Source organism: Polistes fuscatus, unplaced genomic scaffold, assembly GCF_010416935.1.
Source record: "Polistes fuscatus isolate 324 unplaced genomic scaffold, CU_Pfus_HIC Scaffold4, whole genome shotgun sequence".
Lineage (NCBI taxonomy): Eukaryota > Metazoa > Arthropoda > Insecta > Hymenoptera > Vespidae > Polistes > Polistes fuscatus.
This window is the reverse complement of record NW_025113118.1, coordinates 4,743,538-4,756,685: the sequence shown is the minus strand read 5'-3', so window position 1 is coordinate 4,756,685 and position 13,148 is coordinate 4,743,538. Positions and strand designations below refer to the sequence as shown.

General features: G+C 32.1%; 1 protein-coding gene across 4 annotated transcripts; it reads left to right on the top strand.

Moving 5' to 3' along the window:
• Positions 1-2,936: 2,936 nt before the first annotated feature.
• On the top strand, positions 2,937-9,121 carry LOC122520661 (F-box only protein 28). 4 transcript variants are annotated; one of them, XM_043640851.1, is made up of 6 exons: positions 2,937-4,198; positions 5,916-6,190; positions 6,267-6,515; positions 6,592-6,787; positions 6,885-7,249; positions 7,452-9,121. In XM_043640851.1, exons 2-6 carry the CDS (start codon positions 5,939-5,941, stop codon positions 7,848-7,850), a joined length of 1,461 nt encoding a protein of 486 aa, XP_043496786.1. In that variant the 5' UTR covers positions 2,937-4,198; positions 5,916-5,938; the 3' UTR covers positions 7,851-9,121. The 4 variants fall into 4 exon arrangements, with proteins under 4 accessions (XP_043496786.1, XP_043496789.1, XP_043496787.1 ...); XM_043640854.1 differs by lacking the exon at positions 2,937-4,198 and adding an exon at positions 4,698-5,009; XM_043640852.1 differs by lacking the exon at positions 2,937-4,198 and adding an exon at positions 5,389-5,477.
• The last annotated feature ends 4,027 nt before the right edge of the window (positions 9,122-13,148 follow it).

Below are 13,148 nucleotides of genomic sequence, written 5' to 3'. Positions count from 1 at the left end.
GGGAACATTGCACTCGAAGAAAGACAAAGTTCAGTTTATTCTTGTCGTATTATTTGGGATAGAAATTTTTTAAATATGCCGCTCGATTCTATCACGTGATTGATTTTCAATCGATTAACGGTAAACTTGTTGGCTTTAAGTAAATACGTCGTACGAATATATTCTGATTATAATTAATTTATATATATAGATTTTGAAAGACTAATATATATGATTTTGAAAAAGATTCTTCGTAGCAACAAATATCAAAGTGAACGAATTATACTTCTTTTCTTGCTTTCTTTTATTTTTGTTTTTCCTTGTTTTCAGCAAGGATAAAATCGTTTTTATATTGCATGCATTAATATTTATATTTTATAACGTAACAGTGATTACAGTGATTATTAATTAATCGTTATGAATAAACACGTTGACAGTACACGTGAGAACGTACAAATATAACATTGATGATATGTACATATTCGAATGAGATTATTTACGATTTAGCATCATTTAAAAAGAAATTTATTTAATATATATATATAGTTCATATGAATAATTGTTGAAAAGTTACCAAGATTATTATCCGATAATATTCATAATATTTAGCAATGAAAACGAAGAATTTTTTCTATTTCAAAAAAAATATATGTGTATATGTTTCTTTTTCCCTAATACGTTGGGATCTTACAAGCTCATATATCAGGGTCATTTATTGAAGTTTAAAATTTACTTACATATGTTGAATTTCCTTCAAATTTGGTTTAACGAAAGATCACGTTGATTCGATTGTAAACATGAATCTAAATCATCCTAATCATATGATTTATTATTTTTGTTCAGAAAAAGAGGATATGTGCCTTTAACAGCAGATAATGTTGCAGCCATTTTTTAACTCCTAATAATTACAGTAATCATATTATAAATAATTGCCAAATAATCAGTTTTACAACTTCAAGAAGGGATAGAATTTGTAACTGCACTGACGTCCAAAGTGGTTCTCTCAAATTTAAAAAAATAAAAAACATTTTCTGGACGTCCAATGTGTGAAGATTATTTTTGAATTAGAGTAAAATATCTTACATTAAATGATCTTGAAAAACCAAAACATTTAGGTCGATTAAATCGTCACGTAACAAAATAAACATTTAATAATCTAAAAAAAAATAAAGGTCACCTTGAAATTTTAAATGTATATCCACCTAGATAAGATTTGTGACCACTACAAGACGACCCCCTCCCCACTCACTCTTTCAAATAAAATAGCTTTTTCCTCTAACATTTTGTGAATAACGAATAATTCAAAATTAAGTATACAAATTTATATCGAACATCCCGTATATATTTAAGTATATTACATTAAATACATAATCTCTTGTTAGAATAAAATCGTTAATAATGATTAAATATATTAATACAATATATAGAAACATGAAACTTCATCGATCATCGATTCATATTTCATGAAACTTCATTAAATGATATCACATTTCATAGCAACGTTAATTTATTGAAGTCGTTTAACTTCTTACACGATGTTTCAAAGAATACCTTTTTTAATTGAATCATGATTTAAATCTGTATTTACAGAAAGTGTATTTTTCTTTTTTACATTGATTTCGTACCCGTTCTATAATGAAATTTATTTAATTTGAAAAAAATTCGTCGATGCTTGTAGATAAGCTGAATATTTCAAAAAAATAAAAGAAAAAATAAATGATACCAAGAAATAAATGTAAGAATCTTAGAATATTTTTCATTTTCGAGATTGTAATTGTTGTATGTAAGATTCTATGTAATACCTTCGATTATTCCCTTATCAAAGTAGATTGCAGTACTTAAAATCAGTTTACTGGCTGATAAATTTGTTGACGAAACGTCGTCGAATTATTTATAAAAACTAATCTCTCTTCTCAATAATAGTAAAAAAAAAAGAACCTCGTTTTATTTTGAACAAGAAACTCGTTCATATCTAGTTTTATTTTTTTTTTTACAAACCTATTGAAAAATCATCAATTATTTGTAAATTGTTTATAGCATACATGTACGAAGATGATATAATCGCAGAACAATTATCGAGAATCATGTTTAAGTACAGAGGAAGAAACTAATGAACAGTTATAACATACAAACCTGTTGCACAACTGACAAAGTTTAGCCAATTATAAATGAGGATAATATACTCGACTTAATTAACAAACACACGTGTATCGTCATAACATCGTATTCCGATTTTGCGCTAGATTATATTCATTCATTTCCGCCAAATTCTATTCGAGTAATCCTACCATATCTCACATTCAGAATTATCTCGAAATAATACGTCACATTATTTACCCCAATGCCTACTACAGCCAATGATACATTAATATCTGTCATGTATACTAGAGCGATAATGAAATCAACTAAAAATGCTTTATTGCATTCCCATTTATCTTCTTCGTAATCTCTTTTATTCCAAAAAAAAAATCAATATGATACATAATATATATGTATGTGTGTGTATTGATCACTACGATAGGTGAATCTTATTTGAAATTATTTTAAATATATAGGAAAGTATAGATGGATATGAAAATAAAATCATAAAATTGAAAGAAAGGAAAAGGAAAATTATTAAAAATCAAGTATTTACTCTATCATTTACATTTAAGCTTTACAATTACTCGTAAGAAAAAAATATGGTACAATTTACAATTGTAAATCTTTACAATTACTCGAAAGATAGAAAAAATGATAAAATAACTTGATAATCCATATATTCCTACAAAAATCGATGACTGGATTTGAATTTGAATTAAATACATATATCATCGCTTTTTAATTGATTATACGACGAAAGAATTTTCTAGTGACGAGATTGTCATACCATCTGGTTAAATGTCTGAGCCGTTACAGAACGTTCAAATTTTGACGCCATCTGTTCGACGAGATTCAAACTTGTCTATCAGTCAAAAATCGTCATTTTCACGAGGAACCAATGACAGAGCAGGGAGATAGTGCGGGCGCGTTCGCACGTGTGTGTTCAGATATTGTTGTATTTGGAATAATAAACAATTATGTTTTAGAGAATTACATGCGTACAAGTACGTGTGTTGTTTGGTATAGTGTTTGTGATCGTCCAACGATTACAATCTTAAACCACTATTCTTTGTGGTGATATCGCAGTTTTGCGGTTCTCTTTTGAGGTTAGAAGAACGATTCTCGTCGTATTGCCTCCCATTACTTTTGATTTATCGTATATGGAAGATTTAACGAGACCAGGAAAAACGGACAATACAATTTGGGTACAACAAAGTTGTGGCTAGTAACATCCGATGACGTATTCTTGAAGGAGAGGGACGAAGAGAAAAATTGAAAAACAAAGAAATAGAAGGAGAGAAAACTATATATATATGTATATATATACATATACGTACATATTCGGCTGCATAGGTAAAAGCAGAGCGAGAGAGTGTATGAGAGAGAGAAAAATAGAGAGTGTGTGTACGCGAGTGAGAAAGAGAAAGAACGGAGGAATAAGGAAGGATGATGATGATGAGGGGGGGAGTTGGTAGCGGTAGAGTGGGGGAAAAAGAGAGAAAGAGAAAGACGGTTTCTTGTCAAATGCGCGGGCTTTTTTCCGGGTGTGGTATGTGCGTGTGGTAAACATCCCTTAGTCGGTACAGCATCGACGAAGAAAAAGAGAGGGAAAATGCGAGTTAACGAAAGAAAAGGACAAACGTATATACGAAAGAGAGACGACACATCGACGACGACGACGACGACGACGAGTTTGACGAGTGCAGGAGATGGCAAAATAGCCAGAGCGAGAGAGAAAGAGATAGAATGAGAATGAGCATGAGCATGAGCATGAGCATAAGTGTGAGCGTTAGAGCAGCAGCAGCGTGAGTGAGTGAGTGAGTGAGAGAGAGTATATACACAGTGAGTGGTGAGATATAAAACGAGATAGCAATAGCAAGAGAGCAAAAGCGAGAAAGAGAGAGAGAGAGAGAAAGAAAGAAAGAGTGAGAGCGATGATGAGGTTGGGTTAGAGGGGGGGGGAACGGTAGAGAGAGAAACAGTTTTGTCAAGAGGAAGGGAAGCTTCGCCAGTGGAACGAAGCGAGAACGAAAGCAGCAGCGGAAGAGCGAAGAGAGAAGGAAAGGATCTCCGTCAAAATGTCGCTGAGAACGCCAACGCGGATACAGTGATAGGGCTTTCATCGTATATCACTGCGGTATGCAGCTTTTTCCTTCGATTCAATCAAATTCTTTCATCATTGAGTTCTTCTTGCGTTCATCGAACGATCGATTATTGTTGGATTCGGTCGTGATTAATATACGAATCTCTTATTCAAAAGAGCAAGAGAGCAAGAGAGATAGAGAGAGAGAGAGAGAGAGGGAGAGAAAGAGAGAGTCGATGTAGATGCAAAAGATAGTCATGGGAGCATCGATTGCGCACGATCACCCGGTTTCCCTCTATTTGTTTCCCTCGGGCTCCGTGTTGTTTCGTCGTGGCTGCTACTGCGTGTAACGACATCGCATACCACGATCAACCTCTGAAACCTCTTTCTTCTATATTTTTCCTCTATCCGACGACGATAGCTAATACTACTATTACTACTACTACTATTACACTACTATTATTATTACTACTTCTACTACTACTACCTATTACTACACTATTACATACCACCATCACAACTACACTACTACTACCACCTACAACGACTACGACGACGACGACGACGACGACGACGACGAGGATCACGATCACGACACGACCATCATCGTCGAGAGATAGAAAGAAAGAGACACGATTCATATTCATTAAAGACAATTTTTCACCCGGCACATGCTTTCGTCATCCTTATCGTGCTTTTCCTCCTGTTGATCGTTGTAAACTCTCTCTCTCTCTCTTTCTCTCTCTCTCTCTTTCTCTTTCTTTCTCTCTTTCACTCTGTTTCTCTCTCACTCATTCTCACACACGTGAAGAAAAATTCATAGTCGACTACGGCTCGAGTTCGGCTCACGAAGCCGATACTCCAGGTATCTCTTTCTCATCCTCCCTCTCAATCCTTCAACACTTATTTTTTTCTGAAAATTTATTGTCCTTGATCATTACGAGAGGATACAATTCGTCGATCGAGTGTTGACATCTAATTTCCTTTCTTTCTTTATCTCACTTTCATCCTTCCGCTTATTTTTAGTTAGTTCATTTCGTGATAAATTTCGTTAATTCGTTCGAAATCGAAGAGATGGACTTGCCGAAAATGTGTATCGTTAATACGTTAATTTCGATTCTAACAAATCAATCTTCAACAGGCCGATCTTTTGTTTCTAAAGCTTCTTACCTATTACCATTACTTCATGGGGCTTTAATTCTCAAGCTTTGGACACGTTATCGTTTCCTCAGACTTCAGCGAGTTTTTAATGGCTTTCCGATTTCAAGCTCTTCCTTCTTGAAATACGATATTGTTCTTTCGTCATCTGCGTGCCTCAAAAAGGATTCCACTCGTTAGTGCTATTCGTCGTCTATCTATTTATCTATCTATCTATCTATTTTTTCTTTTTTTTTCTTCTTCCTTAAAGTGTTTTTGTTCTTTATACATTAACGACTGTTACGAATACTTAAAGGGACAAAAGAATTGTTTTACGCGGCCGCGTATATACAATTTTTGCTTTCTATTAGTATAATCGGTAATTCAATTGCGTTTTAATTATCGATTATGTTCTTCGCTTTTTGTTTTTTTTTTTTACGTGAAAAATATCTTATTGCGTTTATTTCTATATATAAATGTTCTGATTGTTAAAGTATATATGTGACAATATGTGTATGTTGACATTTAGATTTTATTTGATTTCTTAGAGAGTGATCACAATTAGGATTTATTTTTAATGGAATTTTCAAATCATTCATCTGCGCGTTGTCATTCATTTTATATTTATTTTCAGGCTTGGCGTAGTATCGGCTGTACATGAAGAAAATGGTGTCGACGCGTCAATCTAGTAGCATGGGTGCACACAACGGAGGAGGCACTGTTAACGACATCAGGGAAGTTAGTCCGTTGAGAAAGCATCAGGCTTCCCTTCCTGCAGGACCTTCCGGTGCGTCTCCTACAGTTGCTCTTCCTCCGATCTGCAACTTAAGCCTTTTTGATTTACCGGTGGAAATCATTGAGAAGATATTTAGTTATTTGAGCTATAACACTGTAGCACATTTACGTCCAGTAAGTAAGATTAAATATGTTTTTTATCTTCTACGTTAACTTAGAAGAATTAAATCACTCGTTTTTCATTTTACAGGTTTCCCATCAAATGGACCGTGTCTGTGGAAACATTCTTAATTCGGCATTTCAAAAGCTGCAAGCACAAATGTTGACTCGTTTTCAATCGATCAAAGCTCAAATGCCTAGACGTGAATCAGCACGTCGCAATCATCCATTAGCATGTGAATCGGATATTGTAGAAACATTACACATGCGACTTACTTTACTTCAAATGTGTTTTGGTAAACACATAGAGAGAAAACATTGTTGCTTTTTTCCTGGAGAGGTAAATCGAATAAAAACTTTGACTCTTAAAAGGATATAACATTTACTCATTAATGTTTTAATTTTAATCTTGACAGATTTTGGATGAAGTTTTTCGTATATTACATTATATAAAGGTTACTCCAAAATTAGCACGACCTTACAAAGTCACAGATGAATTATTTGACTTAAGTACTATGGCCATGGAATATTTTAAAGAACGTATCGAGCCAATGCTACCGGAAATTCCATACTTTGGAGCTGATTTTCTGGATTTAGCAGGGACATTCCCTTGTGAGTAATAAATAATTATTCATATTTATTAAATTTAATATTGCAATATGTGATTACTTCAATAATTTCATTTAAATTTCGTATATGAATATTGCAGCAGCTAGTAATGTTAGTAAACCGTTTATGTGCCTGGATTCCGCACCCCTGAGTGTTGGAAGCAGTAAAGCAGGGAGTGGTAGCGGGGAGGAAGGTTCTCCTCCGCATTCTTCCGAAGATCCTGCTCTATTAGAAACGAATATTTCACCTCCCCAATCAAACATGGTATTACGGAAACGGATTCGTAAAATAAAGCAAGGAATGAAGAGATACAACAGTCAGCTGACGTTGATGCGCAGGGATTTAAGGAGTTGTAAGGCGAAAATAGCCGAGCAACAGAAACAAATTGTAGAATATGCTACGCGCCTCGACGACAATGACAAAAAGAACGAAGAGACATCTCGCAAGTTTAGTACGCTCCTACAGGTATTTACCCAGGTATACTTAGTATACGAGAGAGAGAGAAAGAGAGAGAGAAAAATAAATCCGTTTAATTTGTAACATTTAAATAATCAATTTTGAAAAAAAAAATAGAAAAGAAAAACGATTGATCGATTGAAACTAGGCATACTCGCATAGAAAAAAATATAAAACTATATTATTAAAAATGTCAATTCAAATTTTGTAGGAGTTAAATAAATGCAAGACGGAACTTCAATATTGGCGGTCTAAGTCACCTGCGATATCCGTTTGCGGTAATTGTGGTCAATCTATGCCCGTACCGACTGAAGATCTGCAAGCTTTAGTCAATCAAGGGGTAATGTCAGAGGCATTTGGAGAAGGATTGGATTTCATCCCAATAGCAGATGAACATAGTCCTACGGAAGTTGTACCATCAGCAACGGTTACGCAACCACCATCGCCTGCGGTGCTCTCGGAACCTGCTGAAATGGCACCTCCTAAAGAACCTATTATAGCACCGGATTCCTTAAAACGAAAATCTAGTGTGGATGAAATACCGAGCGACGCTACGAAAAAACCACGTCGTACTGCCAAGTCTCGTCAGGCTAAACGCTCAAAGCTATAAATTGATTCTGATCATGGTACAAATATCTATTCTTATATCTCTGATCGGTTTTCCAAGAAGAAGGTATATTTCATTATTATTTTTCTTTATTCTCTGTATGACGAAAAATCACATCAATGGCAAGTTCTGTTACGAAGATACACAGAGACACACATCACACACTACACACACACAGGCAGGTGTTGGATGATCTTAGAAAAGTACAAAATTCTTTCCCGATCGTCCCACGACGCGCGCTTCGCATGCAACGAACCCCTCTTTTCGAAATTTCTATAGTTCAATTATATTCTTTTTTAATTCTTACTACGAATGTAAGCGAGGGAAGAGGTTGATGATCGATGCAGTTAGTTTAAAATTTATTTATTCTAAAAAACGGACACCACATGCTCTCGCAATCACGACGTGTGATATACCTGCATATATTCTAAATGGTAGTACATTATTTCCGACATTTCTCGTAACGCAATGTCTATCTCTCCAATTTTCTTTCGAAGACTTCTTAGAGTATTCTCTATTATATCATTATCGTCATGATATATCCGAGGATTACGGAAGGCATTGGACATTTTGTTTGTCGACTCTAAGAATTATTTGTTCAATTTCTTAATTCTCGACATTGTTCACGTAGTTTTTTTTAACAATCCACCAATAGAACAACGTTACTCCTTGATTGATTAAAGCCTGTAAATCTTCCGTTGGTACGGGCATAGATTGTTAAACATTGTTGGAATTGTAGAATTTCGAAAGATCAACAAACGAGATTTACCTTCTGTTTTCCTTGGACAAGTAACGAACGGGCACCAAGTTCGTATCTTGTTTTTAACGTGATATAATAATAATTATAATAATAAATAATATGTTTCCGTAGTCTATAAACTAAACACTTCATCCCAATATTTTTCGTGAAAATCGTCATTTAAAAAAAATAATATTCTAACTGACGTGATGGGATGGTGTTTGGTATTGAAATTGTATAAAATGAAAGAAGAAGAAGAAGAAGAAGAGGGGAAAAAAAGGAAAGGAAGAGAATGCTTGTATAAAATGATTGTTAACAACACTTAGTTGTAATTCTGGAATAGAAATTTCACGTTGTGCATGGCTATCGAGATATCGCCAGTGGTTAACAGTAAATCTATATTAATATAATTAAATTATAGTCTTTTTCTTGCGCAACAAAAAATAAGGTGAATATCATCGAGTTTGTAGGATTTTTATACGAAGTAAAATAATAAAAGAGTAAGAGGAGGTAGAGGAAGAGAGAAAGAGAGAAAGAGAGAAAGAAAATAAAAGAAATAAGACAGAACAAAAAAAATGAATATGAAAATATAGAATCATAATTAGGAAACTAAATCTTTCAAAAAATTGCTTGGTAGATAACAAAAAAAGTAAATACAAGTAAGCCGTTCACAGGTTAAAGCGATTAACTCCACTTTAAGAATGTTTATAAAAATTTATTATTAAAGTACTTGAAGAATATTAAACTTTTAATATTTCAAATAAATCTTAATAAATAGTCTTAGTAGCCGTGCAATGAATAAATGATACTACGGTGTATATTAATTAATTCTTTGTACTTTTTTTTGTATTTTGTGGAGTTAATTGATTTGACAAATGAATGGCTCATATATACAAAATACACAAGATTCGTGAATGGTTTCGTAAAAAATATTTGTAGCGCATTCAATTTCTTTTGTATTTTTTTAATTTTTTTATTTTTAGCGTGTTTCATTATTTTATTTTATATATTATTATTATTATAATTTTTTTTTTCTTTCTTCGTACAGTGATCCTTCGAACTTTTGAAGTAGATAAATGAACGAATTTGTTCATTTCACGTAAAAAATAAACGTTTGGTTAGTAGTCAAACAGATACGAAAAATTAGAAATATATAAATATTTAACATAGGATATATAAATTACTTATTGAAATAATTTATTCGGATTAATTAATAAACCTTTCCTTTCCTTTTTTTCTTTTTTTTTTAATTTTCCCCGGTTACCCCTCGTCAATAGATATCCATTTCGTTAGATGAATACTTTTAACCTCCGAATAAACGTATCGCAGGATAATAATCAAAGGGGGTAAAAGTCAAAACAAAAATCATTTAAAACCCGAACGAATATATTTTTGTTGGCATCTGAACCTTACTAAAACAAAAAATAGAGAAGGGAGAAAATAAAAAATGAGGAAAATTGGAATGAGACGTCAGAACGAGACGTTAGATAATTTAAACAAAATAATGTGTTATATATACATACATACATACATATATAAATATATTATTTTCTCACAACATAGAGAGAGAGAGAGAGTGAGAGAGATAGAAAGAACGTCGTCGCACAAATGGTGATGCGATTTGTTAATCTGCTAAAAGACGGCGTGGTATTGCAATATTAATAAAGCTAGGTAATTATTTATAGGAACAATTATTTATAGAAGAAAAATACAAACAATTAATAGCAACAATACAAACAACAAAATGAATGGGCATCGAGAAGTTACCCTTTACAAATTTACAAATGCAACAATTGTCAATAATATCAAAACAATGTCGTTGTTATTAAAAGCATAAAAGCTTTGAAAAAAAAAAACAAAGAAAGGGAGAAAGAGAGAGAAACCAAGAAAAAAAAACAAAAAGGATTACATATAAAAAAAAATTATTTAAATGTCGGGGGTGAACGCGTAAATTCAAATTGTCATTTGTTCATAATTAATTATATGGAAAATCGGTTTTCAATGTCTGACGTTTTACCCTGTGCGATGCTCGATGATAAACAGGATTTCGTAGGAAACAAGTTAATCGTCTTATTTGCACCGATCATCCAATTAATCTCAAAGAAATGTAGTTAGACATATTGTGAGTTATTCATGATTCTAGTAATAAAGATAAATAAAATAAATAAATAAATAAAAAACAAAAAAATACACATAATGATAATAAGTAAATAATACTTCATTATGAATATATGTGTATATATATGTCTATATATATATATATAGATATGTATATACATATATGCATGTATATGCACTTGCCTGGATAGACATATATATGTGTATAATTACATATATATATATACATACATATGAGTGGGCTGCTCGCCAAAAGTGCATGTCACTTAGAGCGTTTTAGTTTAAACTTTAATGTAATAATAAAATATAATAATTGATAGTAATGAAATAATTCTCGACATATATATATATATATATATATATATATACATATACATACATATATATTATATATATATATATAATTTTGTATTGATGTCAAAAAATAAAAAGGAATTAGGAAAACGGAGAATAAAAGAAAGGAAGAGAAAGGGAGAGAGAGAAAATGAAAAGATACGAGTGATTGCGATTTTGATGAAAAAATAATGAAGAAAATTTGTATGCATGATTAAGGATACTTGATATAATATAAATCTAGTAAGAGAGGGAGGGAAAAAGAGGGTGGATGTGAATGAAAGAGCAAAAGAGAAAGAAAGAAATAGGAACGTATGAGTGAGAAAGATTCTAAATTCAAACTTAATGAGAATTTACGATGTGATGCTTTATCGATTAAATCGCGGGAAAGTGACCTTTATTCAAATAAAATACACGTGGGGCGTTTCTGGCTACAAAACTGTGTTGTGAGTTTGAACTTTATGAATAACACTCGCATGTAAGGTTTTTTGCGGGGGCGGTCGTAGCCGAATCGCTGTGTCGGAAGTTTTCGAAATTATGCTTTTCAAGTTATAATCGTACCATTTAATAGTATAAATGGGACTGTACTTAAATCGTCTTCTTAGAAAATAATAAAAATAAAAAATTTCAATTACGCGAAGGCAAAAGACGGAAGAAAAAGATAAAACCGATTTAAAACGAAACTTCTTGTGGCGGTAATTTATTACAACGTTTCGCGCTAAGGTAACAAAAATAAGCTATATCTGTGAAAGTTAAATTTAAAAGTAAACGAATAGCCGATCGATTTGTGTCCAATAATTGAGCCGTTCAGTGCACACATCGATTAACTCCATAAAACAAAAAGTCGAGAAACGCGATGAAATAATGTACATTGTTTTTTAAAATTCCTGTTATAATATAGATTCACATATATAATGTGGAATGCATAAATACAGATATAGCTTTCATTTAACGGTGTATAAAATTAACAAGAAAGAATAGTCAAAAAATAATCAAAATGGTTTCTTAAATAAATTACTTATTTTTCAATGGCCAAAAAAATTTTGCCGTTTAATGGTGTTAATCTTTATTATTCGGGAAAGTTATTATAAATATAAAAAGTTATGACTATACCAAGTGCTTTGATACATAAATTTAAGATTTTTCAAAAAGTGGAGTTAATCGATGTGTGCACTGTACGGCTCAATTATTAATCAATATTCTCTGTATACTTTTCTAGTTCTGATTTATTTTTTATTCCCAAAATTTTTCTTTAAAATTATTCTTTTCTTTTGTAAATTTAATGTGCTTTCGCGATCCTCGGCTTTCCGACATAATCCGTCCCCGAATGATACAAAGCAAAAATAAAGTCTTTAACATTGTGTATTACACATAATAAACACACACGAATCTATTATGTTAGGCATGCAATCAAGCATAATTGATGAATACACGATTTAGACATATAGAAGAATTTTGTTTCTTTAGGCAGTAGCGAGGAATGTGCATCGACGGTGCGTTTATGGAACCACGAATTTTCTTAACAAAAAATATTTAAAAAGAAAATAAAAGTAATGATAATAATAATTATAATAATAATAATTATAATAATAATTATTATAATAATAATAATAATAACATTAATACTAATAATAATATTAATAATAATAATAATAATAATAAATAATAATACAAATAAAAAGGAAAAATATCCACCAGAGTGTCAGAGAATCATATAAAAAAATTGAAATAAAGAAAGATGAGTATCTTTGTACATTGTACGATACTACTAACTATAAGTATGATTCTCGATATCTTCATGGTGTACACGCCATAGATAAATATCCATGATTAAACACTTACGTGTAATTTACAGTTTACATAATGCAACAAAAAGGTGAATATTTAGGAATACAATTGCCACAGCGTTTTACGGATCCGAAACGCTGTACTCCGAGAAATAAATATAAATATATTAACTTAAATGGTTTTACGCGTGTATTAAAACGATTGTAAATATACATATATTAGATACACCTTATAATAAACATAATTTAACATACTTCAATCTTTTTTTTAGTTGTCTCAAATCTCTTTCGACCCGTTTAACTGCACACGAGGGTAACAAACAG